This window comes from Lepidothrix coronata, unplaced genomic scaffold (assembly GCF_001604755.1).
Source record: "Lepidothrix coronata isolate B3197 unplaced genomic scaffold, Lepidothrix_coronata-1.0 Scaffold28, whole genome shotgun sequence".
NCBI classification, from domain to species: domain Eukaryota; kingdom Metazoa; phylum Chordata; class Aves; order Passeriformes; family Pipridae; genus Lepidothrix; species Lepidothrix coronata.
The window spans coordinates 4,748,558-4,763,946 of NW_016690208.1; the positions used below are offsets into that span (position 1 = coordinate 4,748,558).

Genomic DNA, 15,389 nt, shown 5'->3' on the forward strand with positions numbered 1-15,389 from the left:
AGGGATCTGAGAAGCATCCAAGGATCTTGGGAGTCCTTGGTGTAACCTCTGGCGGAGCCAAGGGCTTGGCCACCACCCAGCACATGGTACAGCCGGTGTGTTCTTCTCTCTGTGTGTGGTTGATGCACAGGCACAGGCTTGTCTAAATCCTGCCTCCTATCTCCCTTCCACACAGCGTGGCTTTGATTCACACCCTGACCTCAGTCTGGGAGGAGGGAAAACAAGGGACAGGAGGAGCGGGGAAACACAGAAGGAGGGTGTGCAAGCAACAAGAATATCCCAAATCCGGAGATAAGGAATTCATCTTTATCTCCGGGACTTTAAATACCAAAGCATCTCATCAAGAAGGAAGGATACTGATCCCTGCAGCCCACGCCACGTGCCCTGCCACCATCAGCCCTGTCCCAGGGAGCACATGGAAGTTTCCTGCATCCTAAGTGGTGACAGGGTCTCATTTCTACTCAATCTGAGGAGCCTGGCAGGTAATTCTGGCTTTGACTCTAACTGTGCATGTTAGTCTCCCTCCCAAACCACCTCTGCACGAGAAAAAGGGACTTGAAGAAGGACTATAAAGCCCTAAGCCTCAGGCAGCAGCTGGTGCAGCCCCAGCCCCGGAGCTGCCCTCGGGAAGGGTCGTGCCTGGGCTCAGTCCCCCGGGCAGGACACTCCTGCAGCAGAGCCCAGCTCTGCCCTGCCTCCCTCTCACTCACACAGGCTCATTGGATAATTACAGAGAAAACCAAGGCAAATCCCAATTTTAGTGCCATTATAAAACAGAGAGGGGGAATTCATTACCTGGCAGCTGTTAATATTTAAGGAAGAAACTGATAATTTGCTTCTGAGGCAGCAAATGCAGCAGAGGCAGAAAACGCAGCTGCCTCCCCCCACCTTCTCCGTGCAGTCACTTTGCAAAGGTTTTCTGTCCCCACATTTACTTCCCTGCCTCCCATGCCAGCACCAGAGTCCCAGTGAGGAACAGCACGTCAGGGCTCTGCCCGGCAAAACTCCCGAGAGCTTTGGCTCTGCTGCCTCTCTGGATTTGGGAGAGTGGTTTTTACACCTCTGTTGGCTCAGGCAGCATCTGTGCAACCAGCCCACCCGAGTCAGGGCACAGCAGCTCAAGAAGGGCCCTACAGCTTAACAAAGAGGCTCAAGGAAAGGCAGGTCAGACAATTTCAGATGACTCTCCGGAGACAACCAGATCCCCGGCTGCTTCTCCAGACAGCCCAAATCCCTGGAAGAGCCTCCCAGTACCTGTCAGGCTCGAGCTCTCCAGAAGGTTTTCTGGTGCAGCATGCTGCCTCCAGCTAGGAAATAGCACAGCCTCCCTCCTGGGTCTGCATCTGCCTGGAGCACCTTGGAAGGTCCCACAAGCTGAACAGGAAGATAAAACACGCCAAGAACAAGCCGCGGCTCAGTGTTTACCTGCTCACTTCCAACAGGACTGACACCACCACAGCAGCCTCCAGGTGTCATAGGAACAGGCTTAAATTTAGCAGCAGCTGCCTTCCCTCTCTCCCTGGCTCTGCTTTCTCCCTTCCTCTCCACTCCCCTTGCTCTGGGAGCACGTTTACACCAGAAAGTCTAACCAACACTAATGGCATAATTATCCCCCTGCAGTTAAACAAACATCAAGGCTGTGGGACAAAGGAGGGTGTGCTTTGCACTGCCCTCGAGTTGAGGGAGTTCACACATCAGTGAGATGAAGCAGCGACCAACCTGATGTTAAAAGAGAGGGAAGATGCACAAACACCACAGAGCAGCAAAGGCTGCCTGGTACAAACCCCATGTCCCAGCTCCTGAGGGACTTCAGGAAGCAACAGTTTAACCTTCCCTCAAACAAGACAACCAGAGAAATGATGCTCTGGGGCCAGAAGCCCCCCGAGGCTGATGCATCCTTCCACCCCAGCATCCATCCAGCCCATTCCACAGTGCCCAGGGAAGTCACAGGGGATGGATGGGGACACCTGACACCTGAGCACTGCCTGAACACGTGGTTCAGCAGGGACAGGCAGGACCTCCCTGCCACAGCCACTGAGCCCAGCACTGAACCCTCACACCTGCAGGCCAGGCAGAGGGTCAACCACGAGCATCCTGCAACCCAACAATCCCCCAGTAAATCACGAGACAGAAAACCATCAAAAGAGCTCTGGCAACCTGCCTTTGGGGCGGGGACGTATGATCTACAAAACTTTCCCTTCTTTTATGGTTGCTTCTCACTGTAATCATAAAAAAGGCCTTATAAAAGCATTAGTCCTAGGGAATGTCTGGTGATGCAGCTTCAAAATTGTTCAGTGTCTAAATACATCAGCAATCCATCTCTGCAAGTCGTCACTGCAATCAAACACAGCTCCTCTTTCTCTTGACTATAAATGGTCTCTGCTGAGGACAGGGTGGGGGACAGGTTTGGAGAGTTCCCTTGAGCTGGTGCACTCCCTGGGAAGGGGAGAGTCCAGAGGAACTGGACCATTTCTAGAGCACAGATCCCCAAGGAGGGGGGAGGAGTGGGTTTGATCCTCACCTCTCTCCATGGTTTTTGCTCCAGCTGTTGGACCTTGACCCACTAAAGTGCAGCTCTGGCACGTGCACAGCCCCAAGACCTCAAAGACTTTAGTTCAGTGCTGACCTTAAACACCAGGTCCAGAATTGAGGCAGGTCCCCAGCCCCTCCCCAGGCAGTCTTTTATGGAATACACAGCCCCTTTCTTCTGTGGATCCTCTCCTTCTTCCATAGCAGTTGCTCTCTCAGAGAGGAGGGTGAGGGACACAATCTCTGATATGTTTGAAGTGTTAGAAAACTCCCATCCTTCTAGTAACCTTCTAGTTACCTTCTAATAACCCCCTAAAACACATCTCTTACCAAGCAGGAGCATTATGACCTTCTCCACAGCAGAGCAGGGGGGTTAAATTCATGAGTGAGCCTTTGATGTCTGCAAGCTTCGTGTAGTACAAAACCTCTGCTTTGATGTTCATTTTAAAAGAGGAAACTCAGAAGGTGTGCACTGCACGAGTCCCAGGGAGGGATTCAGAGGGACTCGGATCTGTCTGTCCACAACTGCAGGCACAGGGACCAAGCTCTAAGGCAGCTCCTTCTGCTTAGGGCTCTGCTGCAACAGAGCAAAAATGTGACCAAACATGTCTCACCCTCACCAGCTTCTCCCAGACCAAACCCACCATTGTGGAGAACCAGGCACTCAGAGCCCTGAGTATTCCCGTGGGAGCTCCACACCTGACCACAGGGCCCTGCCCGAGCCCATCCCCAGACCCAGGCAGTGCTGGTCCTTCCCAGTGGGGAAATCCCCCCACTTCATGGGGCCATGGGAGGGGTAGGGAAGCCCCTCTCTGCCCCACCAGCCGCAGGACCCTCCTGTGTGAGCACCACGTGCAGCACCAGCACAGCAGTGGCAGAAGGTCTGGGGCACAGGGAGGAACCTGCCACGCTCTCCTACCTTACGCAGCACCTGGGCCATGGCTTCTCCTATCCATCCCAGCATCCCCACGGCTTTGCCAGCAGGCTGAGCCCCTCTCTCAGGGCCCGACAGAGCTGCCAGGAGGGACAGGCTCCTCTCCATCCCTCGGCTCACTTCGCCTCCCTGCACTTTTCCCTGCCTGCCCTCCCCTGTCCCGCCCCCTCCCACGGGGAGTTTCCCAGCAGCTCAGTAATTAGCAGCATCATCACCAATGCTAATAACAACCACCACAGCTCCTGCCATCCAAAGCTCAAACAACTTGGCAGCCACCATCACGCCCCTGTAGCCTCCCCGGGGCTGGCAGGGAGGCAGCACACGGAGCTGTTACCCCAGCACAGGGAGGGGGAAGGGGAGGGAAACACGAGGCAGCAGATGGGTGGCAAATCCAGGATCTCTAACTCAGGCACTGCTCTCCCAGGAACTCCCCATCCCGGGACCTGCCTGCTGCACAAGCCCCTTGGGAAGGAGGTCAGTGGCTGTGCTGACAGCAGGACTTATCCAGAGATTGCGTCACTCCACCTGGGAGTCCTGGGATGAGGTTTTTTTCCTGGGAATCCCTGCACACAGCCTGGGTTCCCCTCTGCAGATGGACCGTGGGAGAGCAGCACACAGGACCACATGTGCAGCCTGAGCTGGTGGGACAGCAGGGATTGTGGGAACCCATAAAAGTACCTTAGATCAACCATCAGAGCTCACCTTGAATTAAGGACTTGCTCTTTACTGATGGATTAAAGAGAATTTTTGCTCTGAGCATTCACAAAGTGAGGAATCGGGGGGGATTCTTGTCTGAACTCCCTGACCTGGAAAAACTTCTCTCCCATTTGGGAGGGGTCTGCTATGTTTGATTTATTAAAAGTTCCCACGGATGGGAACTGCAGCTTTTCAAAAAACCCACCCAGAACCAGCACCCCTCCACAGAGGGGACAACAGCAGGACACAAGGCAATGGGTTGCTTTGCTTTTGGCAAGACAACACTGACTTTAAACATGACAGAGCCAGGCTGGGAACACCCCACACAACAAAATTCCCCTGCAGTGACCCCGCTGTCTCCCCCAGAAGGTCCCACAGAGACGCCCTGTCACTGCCACTCACCAAACCCCACAGGCACTGCCAAGAGGTCACCAGTGGTTGGCAAGGTCCCACAGGGCCACTTTTAGACACAGCCTAAGGATCCACAGCTACACTCCTAAGGAAAGCTTTTTCCTGGCTCTTGATGGAGCCTGGCTTTTGTTTGGTCTCTGGCTGAATGTCTGAGTTAAAAATACAAGGCTATTTCTGGCAGAAGTGGGGGTTTTTTTCTGCCTTTGTATTGCCTTGTGTGCCCCCATGCTGCTGTCTCCTTTCTGGCTCAGATGAGCTTTGTTTTCCTTCTCAATGATCATGTTTGCACCGGTGAGCAGTAGGAAATGCTTTTCCTATCAGACCATTTCCACGAGCACTGTTGGGAATGAAGAATGAGCTCACGGAAGTCAAAAAAAAAAACCCCAGTTAGTGTAAAGATCCTGTCTCCAGTGGCCAAAAAACTGAAAATCAGGAATGTCTGTGGTAAAAAGGGATGTGTACACACACCCATGCACACAGGTAGAGCAGGATATGTTCTCCCCACGATCCACAGACCAGGAACAAAGGACTCAGAGCTAGAAACACTTTCAAGCATCCCCACTCCACAGCCAGGCTTCATCCCAAGCTCTGCAGCTCAGACCCAGCATGAAAATATTTAATTTCACTTTTCTTAAATGCCAAGAAAAAAATAGGCCTATCTTTCCTGGCTTGGATTTATTCCATCTGGAATGACTGCATAATCAGGGCTGTGATAGTGTGTTACAGACTCAGTATAAAGCAAAAGCCTAAATACTTCCAAGCACCATGAGATCATTGATCTTCCCTGTTACTCTCCGTATCTCCTGGCAACAAGCTGAGGACTTGGGGCTCCTCACTTGAGATCACAGAGTTCAGATATCTCCAAGCCCCCTCCCACGACTCAGAAGCATGTCATGGTTGTGGGTGTGATCTCTGTCTCCAGGACCCAGAACAAAACCAACACAGCTGCAGGAAACCTCCCCAGTATTTGTGTTTGTTCTGTGTCACAACAAACATCAACACAACCGGAAGGTAACAGCCCACAAACAGCTCAGTTGTCAGGCTGAAGACATCAAAAAGGCACCTGGAGAGCTTTTCAGGACATGGATCCCCATCCTCATCTGGGGAGACAAGCACAGATTGAATCAGAGCTCCCCAACAGGTCAGTGACCTGCAAATCCCTGACACTGGGGCAGCTCCTGCCCCTGAGGAAATGTGCTCCTCCTACACTGCTTCCAAAGAGAAGCTCCTGGACAATGATTTCTATAATCTCTGCCTAATGACTGATCAGTTCTAACAGACCACTCTGCACACTGACCATTGGTGTGAGCAGGAGATGAGGGGGAACAACACCTATGGTCCCACATTTGGCAAAGGCAACCAGCACTTTTGGCTGCTCATCAAAGACCTGAGAAGGGCTCTGTGTCCTGAAGGCAACAACCCCACTCCTCATGAGCCCCAGGAGGCTGATAAATCAAGCTCAACAAAGCAAGGGCTCCAAACTGCTGTGTTTTCCTGGAATTCGAGGCATCACATCCTGACAGTCCCAGGAAAGCTCAAAGTCCAAACTCCTGTCCCTCAAGAGAAGGTTCCAAATATCACAACTGAACACCAGTCTCTCGTAAACCAGTTTGTGATGGAGGTTGGTGCCACTGCTCTGTTAAATGGTCAGTAATTCTGAGGCTCAAAGAGGCAAAATGATTTGCCCAAGTTTCCCAAGTTGCCAACAGCAGAGCTACACACGGGCTCTGTTTTCCAGCCAAAAGGCCACCCCTGCACCATGTTAGAAATGAAGAACATTCTCTCTAAGAAACTCCCAAATAAATAATAAGAAATGTATAAAAATCATCTTCCTACCGACTGTGACACCTGGACTCGGACTTCACCAGCATCCAAGGGTGATGCACTCGGTCCCTGGGACTTCCTCTCCAAACTGGATTGGTGTTCCCGGTATTTCCTCGTCCTCGCAGGTAATGACAGGAACTCTTTTCCCGAGATCTTCAGGTCTCCCACATGGTGGCTGTCCCCATTCTGGTCCTTGGGAAAGCAAGAAACAGCCATTGCACCACTTGTCTGTCTCAGGTTTACATGGAGATCTGCTGGCACGTATCCACTAGAACAGGAGACACGGGAGCACGAAGTGACTGTGGAGTTTGGAGGGTGGGAGTGCCACTCACCACCTGCAGGGCTGAACCAGGACACTTGGTCTGTCCCTGCAGTGCGTGATTTTAATGAGTGGAGAGGAAGCATCACCCAAACAACACACAGGAGTCAACTCCTCCACAGGGAGAGGCAGCATCCTCTTAAAACCCTCAGGTATGCAGGTAGGAGCAGGGCTGGTTTATTTATGGGCACAGGGAATGATGGATGACAGGTGCAGAAACAGAAGAGTGACTCCTGCCAACTGCACTCCTAAAAACCTCCTTTAAACAGAGTGGCAAGCTCATCCTGCCCAGGATACCAAACTCTTGGCACAAGTCCCTCCACTGGCTGTATCTCCACTCGTTCCCAGTGCCCAGCCCTGCAGCAGCCCATGCTGAGCCATGGATAACCTGACCAGGCCCCAGGGAAGGATGCTCCACAGCATTTTCCACCTCTAGGATTTGGCTCCCAGCACAGACAGAGCATTGCCTGCCTCAGTCTCCCACTGTCTTCAGCAAGAAGGAAACCACTGGGTAAGGGCCCTAAAAGGCAGATGAACACAGATGGTTGGGATCCCATCCAGCTCTTTGCCAACCCTCACACCACCAGAAGGATGAGGGGACAGCAGGGTAATGTAAGTACAGCAGAAGGGCCATGAGCAGTCTCACTCCTGCCCTCTCTGCTCCCTTAAATGCTTGTGCTCAGTGCTCCCACAGACATAAATACAGGATTATCACCCCCAGGTAATGTGTGGGGAAATGGAGGTGGCAGAGACTCCAGACAGGAATAGTGAGAACAAGTAAGGAGAAATTTATTTCCCTGGATGCTATTAATGGGACCAGTGCAGCCAGGCTGGTGTCCACAGCTTGAAAAGCAGCCACAAGAATATATTTCAGAACTAGAAACTGCCTCACAATGCTTTAGTTGGAGCCCTCAGATTGCTTGGTGCATGACAGCCAGAAGAGATGACTCAATTATGGCACGTAAGCACCTTCAGGGTGAAACCCAGCAGGTGATAAAGAGATTTTAGTCTGGTACAGAGAGGAATAAACGAGAACCAAAGGCTGGGAGCTACTAAAGCCAGAGAAGCTCAAACCAAGGAAAAGGGCACAGGATGGAAAAACCAGGATGAGCAGAAAGGAGGATTCCTGCAATCTGCTGGGGCCCTCAGAACCAACATGGGTATTCCCTGGCAGACACACACTGCCCTAACACATGACTCTGTGCAGAGGCACTGGACAGGAGCTCCTGACCTGCTGACTTTGAAGGCTGCCTCTGGCAGAGCTGCTGGGCAGAAGGTGAGACAATACTGAGGGGATGCTGCAGAGATCACAGTTCACTGGTTTGCACCTTACAATCTTATCACTCCCAGCACAGCGAGCTCAAAGCAAACAAGCCTCTCCCATGGCTGTAATCCCCTTTCCCCATGAGCACAGCAGTAGAGAGGAAGGGGAACTGCATCCGAAACACTGTCTCAAGTAGAGGTGAACTCACACACACCCCACAGGACCACTGCAGGGGGAACAGGAGTACTCACGCCTGACTCCACAGCTCCTGCTTACTCCATCCTCCCCATGAAACCCCTGAAATCCATAACCCTGCCTGAGCTATCGAATGACATTCAGCTTTCACAGCAAAGAGCGGGAAACCAACAGCATTAACAGCATCAGCAGCAAGTCACACACCAGCAAACCCCCCAGGCAGCCCTCTGGGCTGTGCTGCTCCGATGAGGACACAGGATCCAATGTCCCCTGACATCGGACATCGCTGTCCCTGCCATCAACACCCCAGGGATGGAGTCACACTGGTGAGAGCAGGGGCCAAAATGGCCAAGGGGCAGCTGAGAGAATTGATAAAAACACATCAGGGCACATGGAATTTATTTCCCAAAGACAGTCAATTCAGGGAGGAGCTTTTGTCTGGCGTTCCCAGCGCTTACGGGGATGTTCAGGCTCCCAAATGGTTTCTCAAGCCTGAGGTTGTTTCCCATTGACCATTTACACCCACCTGCAGCTTGGATGAGCTTTTCCTCTCTGTGACAGTTCTGTAAAGGGGAAATTCTCTCTGGGACGCTCAGGAGAGCTGTGCCTGGAAAGCACTGGATGAATGTAAATTATTTGTGCCAAAGACATTCCAAAAAGGCAGAGCGTGGCTGCCTGCCTGGTCACCTCCTCTGGGAACAGGCATGACTGAGCCAGCCCCTCAGCAGCACCAGTGCCTGCTGCTGGGCAGACAGAGCATCCTGAGCAGGATTTTCTGAGAGACTTAAATGATCCCTGTAGCTGGAAAGGCTCAGTGCCTCCCAGCTGGCTGCAGAAACAGCTCTTGCCCTGGGGACACGGAGAAAACGCTGATCTGCTTGGATCTGACATTCCCAGCAGCGAAGTGGAGCAGAGGCAATCCTTGGAGCCCCTGGAACAGAACCCTCCTGCAACGCTCCAGCTCCTGCATCTGCCCTCTCTGTCACTCCACTGGGGTGACAAGGCACCAGGATCTGCCACCAGCCCCCACAGGGGCTAAACTGCTCACAATTATCCTTCCGATAAAGGGCTGCTTTTTCAAAAAAGCACAGAAGTGGCTTTTCAGCTTTGAGTGTTAAGTGCCTTTTTAGTTAGACCAGCTGTTCCTCTCCTCCAAGCTCTCTAGAAACCCTCTTTGGTTAATCCCATTGACTCCAGTGATATCTGCTAATTGCATATTTCCCTGCAAATGAAGCCAGTCAACAAACCAGTCGGAATCTGTGTACAGATTCCTACTGACACTTAATCTTTGAGGCCAGACATCTTTGCTTACCTTTTCAGAAGGGAACTTGAGGAGGTCTAAGCTGTCCATGCTGTTCCTTTGGAGTCTCTTTGGCCTGGCTCCTGCAAAACAATGCACTCTCACATCAGGGGGGTGTCACTCACCCACGGCACCAACGTCACACAGAGAAAACTCAAACCAGGGCAGATCCTCTGCTCTGGTTCACTGCAAAGTCAAAGGGATGGGATGTTGCAGCTGTGCTGGCCTTGAGATTCAACTATGGGGGGGGTTATTGTTTTGGGTCTTTTTTCAAAGCACTATCCCAGCACAGTCAGCACAAGCTCGGGCTGCGTCAGGCCTTCACCACTGAACCAGTACCCAGATCACACCGCGACCCTGATCTCAAACGGGGTCTCTGGAATTCAGGAGTTACAAACCCTGCTCTAAACCACAAAAGTCATGGGACTGGCATTGAGAAAAATCATAACAAAAATATAGTTTAATAATACATCTGTGGATTTGCTGCTTTATCTTCATGTTTTTAACTCAAAGAATGTTTCTGGGACTCAACTTTGAGCTTTTCTCTACAGACACAACAGCTGGAAAATTAAGTGAAGGAGTAAATATTTTCTAACTATCATAGGCCCAACCTTAAGGGGAGCAAAACCTTGCCTTGAACCTGACAGAGAAATCAAAATTTGGCAGCATTCATATTTATTTGAGATTTCATGAAATTCATTTTAACATAGTATTCCAACAACAACAGTGGGTGAAACACAGTTCAGCTCTGACTCCTGATTTCCAGACCTCTTTGCCTCCACAGACTCCCTCCAATCTGCTTCCAGCTGCCCTTTCTTTACAAAATGGCCCTAGGATGCCTCCACCACACCTGGGAAAGCTCCTGCCTTTCCACTCTCCTGCTCCCCTTCCCTGATCTTTTCCGAAGGCTCAGTTTAGCTGATTCCCACGTGACATCCCACATCAGCAACACCATGCAGGGCAGAAGCCAAAGCTCTCTGTTCAAGGTCCCATGACAACTTCCAGGCTTCAGGGGAAATCCTGGGGGAGAGGGAGTGAATGCATGTGAGTGGAAACCCACCCCCATGCTGAGCCCTGAGAACGGAAACCACGGAGCTTTGTGTGGTTCCTGCAACAGCAAACTCACCAAACCCGACCATTCCCCAGCTTCCCACCACCACCAACAGCACCACTGCCTGTCAGAGCAGCCCCCACAGACCCTGTTTGAGCCCAGGGTGCCATGGAGCTGCTCCATAGACAAACTTAACAGAGAAGAGGCACGAAATTCATAAATCAAGACTGACTGTGAGCAGAACGTGGGGATTAAATGGCAAAAGCCCCCAGGTAGCAGGGATTCCTGCAGGAACACACATCCAGCTGAGCCAGGGCTCCAGATGCCACCACAGCTGTATCTAAACTGCACCAACTCCAAGGACACCACTGCTTTTGAAAGTTCATGAGCTTCATGAGATATGAAACAAGCTCAGACCAGCTGGGACTTCACCAAGGGTCGTGCAGACACATCACAGCTTGGCTATAAGTGACCTGAAGTTAATGTCTCTGCCCCTCACCACCCTGATTTCTTCTTGCAGCCATGAAGACTCAAAATCAGCAAAATATTTCTGTGTGTTTCTGCCTCTCTGCTCCAAAAAGCACATCAGCACCAGCTTCTTTCTGAGGTGACTCATTGCCAGGCTTTGAGTTCAGGGGGACTGACATCAGGGCTGGCAAGGAGGTGCAGAACAGATATTGATGTGAATACACAGGAGAGCGAGGAACACACGGAATGATGAGCAGTGTCATTTCTATCAAACTTTACCCTCCTCCCCAGTACAAAGCCAGTTGCTCAACTGGCAGCAGCTCAGAACGTTTAGGTTGGAAAAACCCTCTAAGATCAAGTTCAACCTGTGCCTGATCCCCACCTTGTCCCCCAGCCCAGAGCACTGAGTGCCACGTCCAGTTGTTCCTTGGACACCTCCAGGGATGGGGACTCCACCACCTGCCTGGGCAGCCCCTTCCAACGCCTGAGCACCCTTTCCATGAAGAAAGCTCCCTGTGAGGCAGCAGGGCAGCTGCCAAATGGGTGAAGGGCTTCTGGCTGCTGCCACGCTGGTCAGGCAGGAGCTCAGCGAGGGGAAGGCAGAGATGGGTTGTTCCCAGTGGCTCCCAGTTACACACCACGACATTCTGGACACTGCTGTTGCTGCTCATGGCTCTCAGAACAACCCACAGCCTCACCTGTGGAGCAGCAAGGTGGGTCTGGAGTGAAAATCACCCCCAAACACCTGATCAGAGGCACGTTTGGGTCTCAGAGCGATGCCCAGGAGGCCAGACCAGCCCCCTGGGAGCGAACGTGCGTCACAGCTTTTAACAGCCACTTCCAGGAAAGCAAGAAAGCAGCAAAGTGTGTCCCATTAGATAAACACACATCATTTCCAGCTGTCTAAAGAGTCATTAATTACACACCTCCGTCCTCAGGTGCTTTTGTGCCTTTCCAACAGCTCTGAACTGCTGGCCAGCAGCCATTAATCTCCGAGCTGAGACCTGCCCTCCCCGTTGTTAATTTAATAGAGTCAGCTGAGACTCCCCCAGCAGAACAACTTGTCTTTTTCACTTGTTTGGATGCTGGTGTCTCTCTTCTACCCTGTGGGGTTTACACACAGTTGAGCCAAGAGAAGAAGAAGTCTGGAGTTACAAACAACTCCAGAGCCACCCAACTTGGTTGTTTCTTCCAGGAGAAAACGCAACCAGTGCCGGGGCTGAACGTCACCCCCCCTCACCGTGAGCTGAGGAGCAGCATTAAAACAAGCAGCAGGAGGGAACAAGAGGGTACCTGTCCCTCAGGGCCACCAGAAATTGGATCAACACAGGTAGTTTCTCCCCTTTACTCCACACAGGAGAGCAGAGAGGTTTCCATACTCACAAGCGCCCCGCGACAGGAGTCCCATTAACTTTCTGTCTCCAACCAGGACATTCCCTCAGATGGCTCCAGGAGTAACTTTCAGCCTCCTCCAAGCTGTTTTTCCCAGCAATACCTGCAGCACCACTCAATATTCAGCAGAAGCTGAACTCTGCCTCTTTCTCCCCAGTGCCGATCACCAGCAGCCGTGGATGCGAAGGACTGAGCAGCTGAAAACTCGGGTCTGTTCCTCTGGAAGGTTTTTTCCTGTCTCTCCAGCATTTATTGGCATGTTTACCAAGGCTGCTGCAGAGTAACGGAAAACCTCAGGGGCATTTCTAAATGCTCTCTCTGTCTCGAAGGTTTGCTGAGGTCTCTAACAGAGCAAGCTGAAACCTTCTTGTGAACATCAGCTGAGCAACACTCCTGACTGGCTGCATTCATGCCCTGTTTTCCTGCAGCTCCTTGGATGTTGTTCCTTTCACCGCTCAGGGGTGTTGTTTCTTTTTTAAATATTTTTTTTCAAAATCTCTTCCTCCCCCACCCATGATCTCAGCATCACCAGGAACCAAGGGGATTTTTTTTTTTTTAACTTTCTGCTTTTGCAGTTTGGTTCCTGAGGTGAGTTTAACGGTTTTCACGTTCTTGTATTTGAAAACCTGATGAAGGAGCCACCTCCCTCCTTCAAAGGGAGCAACAGACTCCAGGGAGGGGGAAGTTCACTGCAACAGAGCAGAGGGTGATGCTCGTGTGCTTGCCTGTGTGCAGGAGACATCCTGGCTTCCCTCACATCCTCCCATCTCACAAATGCTATCTGTTCTGCTATCTTTGTGACACTAAGCCAACATATCCAGGCCAGATATCAACCTAGATCCATCTTTCTTCCCCACCTGCAGAAATGGGGATGGCCCCTCTACACATCCTTGTGCTACCTGTGATGACCTGGATACAGGAACCTCTACCTGCAGTCAGGGGTTTGGGACTGAACCCTCCCTGATCTCCTTGGGCTCCCTAAGCTCCTCAGTGTAGAGCTACATGGACCTGTGTGCCTGAGGGAGAGGCTAAACCAGAACACTGCCATGGTGCACACAGCAGGCACAGCACCTTCCACCCATTTTTCTCCTATCCTTGGAATCTGTCACCAGCTCCACACTGTCTGGGAGGGCAGGATCACTATGGTCTCCAGAAGGAAGAGCTCTATTCCTGTACCAGGACAGGCAAGTCCTCAGTTTTCAGGGTGCAATTAGAGAAGAAATCACAATATCAATATCCTGAGCTGGAGGAGTCCACAGGGATCAAAGTCCAGCTCCTGGATGCTCACATGGCAAAAATTCTCCAGCAGTACCTCACTACAAAGTGAGATGCAGCCACAGAAAACACAAGGAAGTTTTATCAGAGGTCGGTGATGGGATCATCCCGTGGGAACGTGCGGTAGGACAAAGCTGGGCACACAGTGCAGGCAGAGTTTTGCTCCTCCACGGACAGTCTCCATATCCAACGGGCGCTCCCGAGATTTCAGCTGACAAGATCGAGCAGAACATGTGTAGCAGCGACTCAGGGAGCCCTGCCAGGAGCTCTCATCAAGTTGACATGTGCTTTGATAACTCCAAGGCTCTCCCCCATCTCCAGCAGCTCCGAGAGCTGCCTACTCCCTCCTGGATGGAGGGGAAGCGAGGCCCCCCCGCTGCGGATCGAGCGACAGTTCTATTTGCAGGCCAGGAACACGCTGTACCCCTCGGGGTGGCTGCACCACAGGAAGCACAATTAAACCTGACAGAGGACCCCACGGAAGACCAACAGGGAAAGGTTGTACAGCCAAATCAGCCCCCCACTGCCTCCCGTGCTCCCGGGTGAGCTGCACACACAGCTCAGTGGTTACCCCACAGAGCACAGGCTTTGCACCCCCCAAAGACCACAAATCTGGCATAAGCTCCTGCTGTATTTTCATGAAAAGGTCATTTCTCTCTGTATCTGTATTAACCAAGATACTGACTTGTCTTTGGGGTGAGTTCTTCCAGCCCTGGGCGGTGCCTCCCCTGGTTTGTACAGACCCAAACCTTGATTCTGGCAGACAACTCTAAATATTGTTCAATATAATCAAATCAGACCAGCTAGCCAGTTGTTTGGGGTGGAATACTGGTCTGGAAACCCTCCCAAGCTCAGGAGTGACAGTGGAGATACGGTCCAGCGATCCCAGCGCTCGCGGAGCATCTCAAATCATACGCTGCTGACATCTAATCAGGGGAGCTCTGTCAAGCTCCTGCTCCATTATTACAGCAAAGCTCTTAAAGAGGAAAGGGGGAGGGGGGAATCAAGCACAGCAGCAAGCAAAGAAATAAGGAAAAAAAAAAAATCAGCCTCCAGTAGGACAAGCATCTCATTTAAGGCTTTAATTAGTCTTCAAACACATAATGGGTTCTGGCACTATAAATCCACTTGACCTCTATTATTGTCAGCACTCGCCTGATAAATGGTGGCATTTGTTTTCCCAGTTGTTACTGGGATAGAACAATACTTTTCTCTAAATAGAGAAAGCAAATAATATCAGTTATTTACGATGACTGTGCCATAAAATGCTGGCGCCAAGCTGCTGTGTGCCCGTCCCGAGAAGGACCATCTGCTTACCCCCCATCCTGCAGCCAGGAAAGGAGCAGGGAATCCTGACAGCTCTGGGCCCTTCTGTGAGGATACAGCCAGAGGGCACAGTGTAAATAACCCCATCAGTTATTTGAGGCGTTTTCTGGCTACATAGTCCAGACAAAAGTCAAGAAAGAGTCAGAGCTTACAACAGAGAGTCCACGTGAAAATAAAGGGGAAGCTGTGGGGAGGTTGTTTTCAACATGATGTCACATCATTCCTCAGGAACACTCTGGGCCCATGCAAGCTCCTCCATCAGCTCTCCATGGCAGAACTGGGAGCCACAAGGAGAGCAATGATCCATCTGTTGCTGGGAAGATCAGGCTCCAGCACGTTTGCTCTGACGAGCTGAACCCGTTGGCACACGGAGCACAAGCTGAGCAAATACCAACCTCCCAGACA

At 51.5% G+C, this 15,389-nt stretch overlaps 1 protein-coding gene across 6 annotated transcripts in view; it reads right to left on the bottom strand.

The window, feature by feature from the left end:
* GPSM1 (G-protein signaling modulator 1) overlaps positions 1-15,389 on the bottom strand; it is a 110,398-nt gene that overhangs the window by 15,658 nt on the left and 79,351 nt on the right. For 5 of the 6 annotated variants that reach the window (XM_017810033.1, XM_017810034.1, XM_017810032.1 and 2 more), the window contains 2 exons: positions 9,485-9,555; positions 6,407-6,586 (listed from right to left, as the gene is read on the bottom strand). In XM_017810033.1, coding sequence (XP_017665522.1) covers positions 6,407-6,586; positions 9,485-9,555 — 251 coding nt within the window. Of the gene's footprint in view, positions 1-6,406; positions 6,587-9,484; positions 9,556-12,374; positions 12,431-15,389 lie in introns of those variants that run through there. The other variant, XM_017810037.1, reaches the window with a different exon arrangement.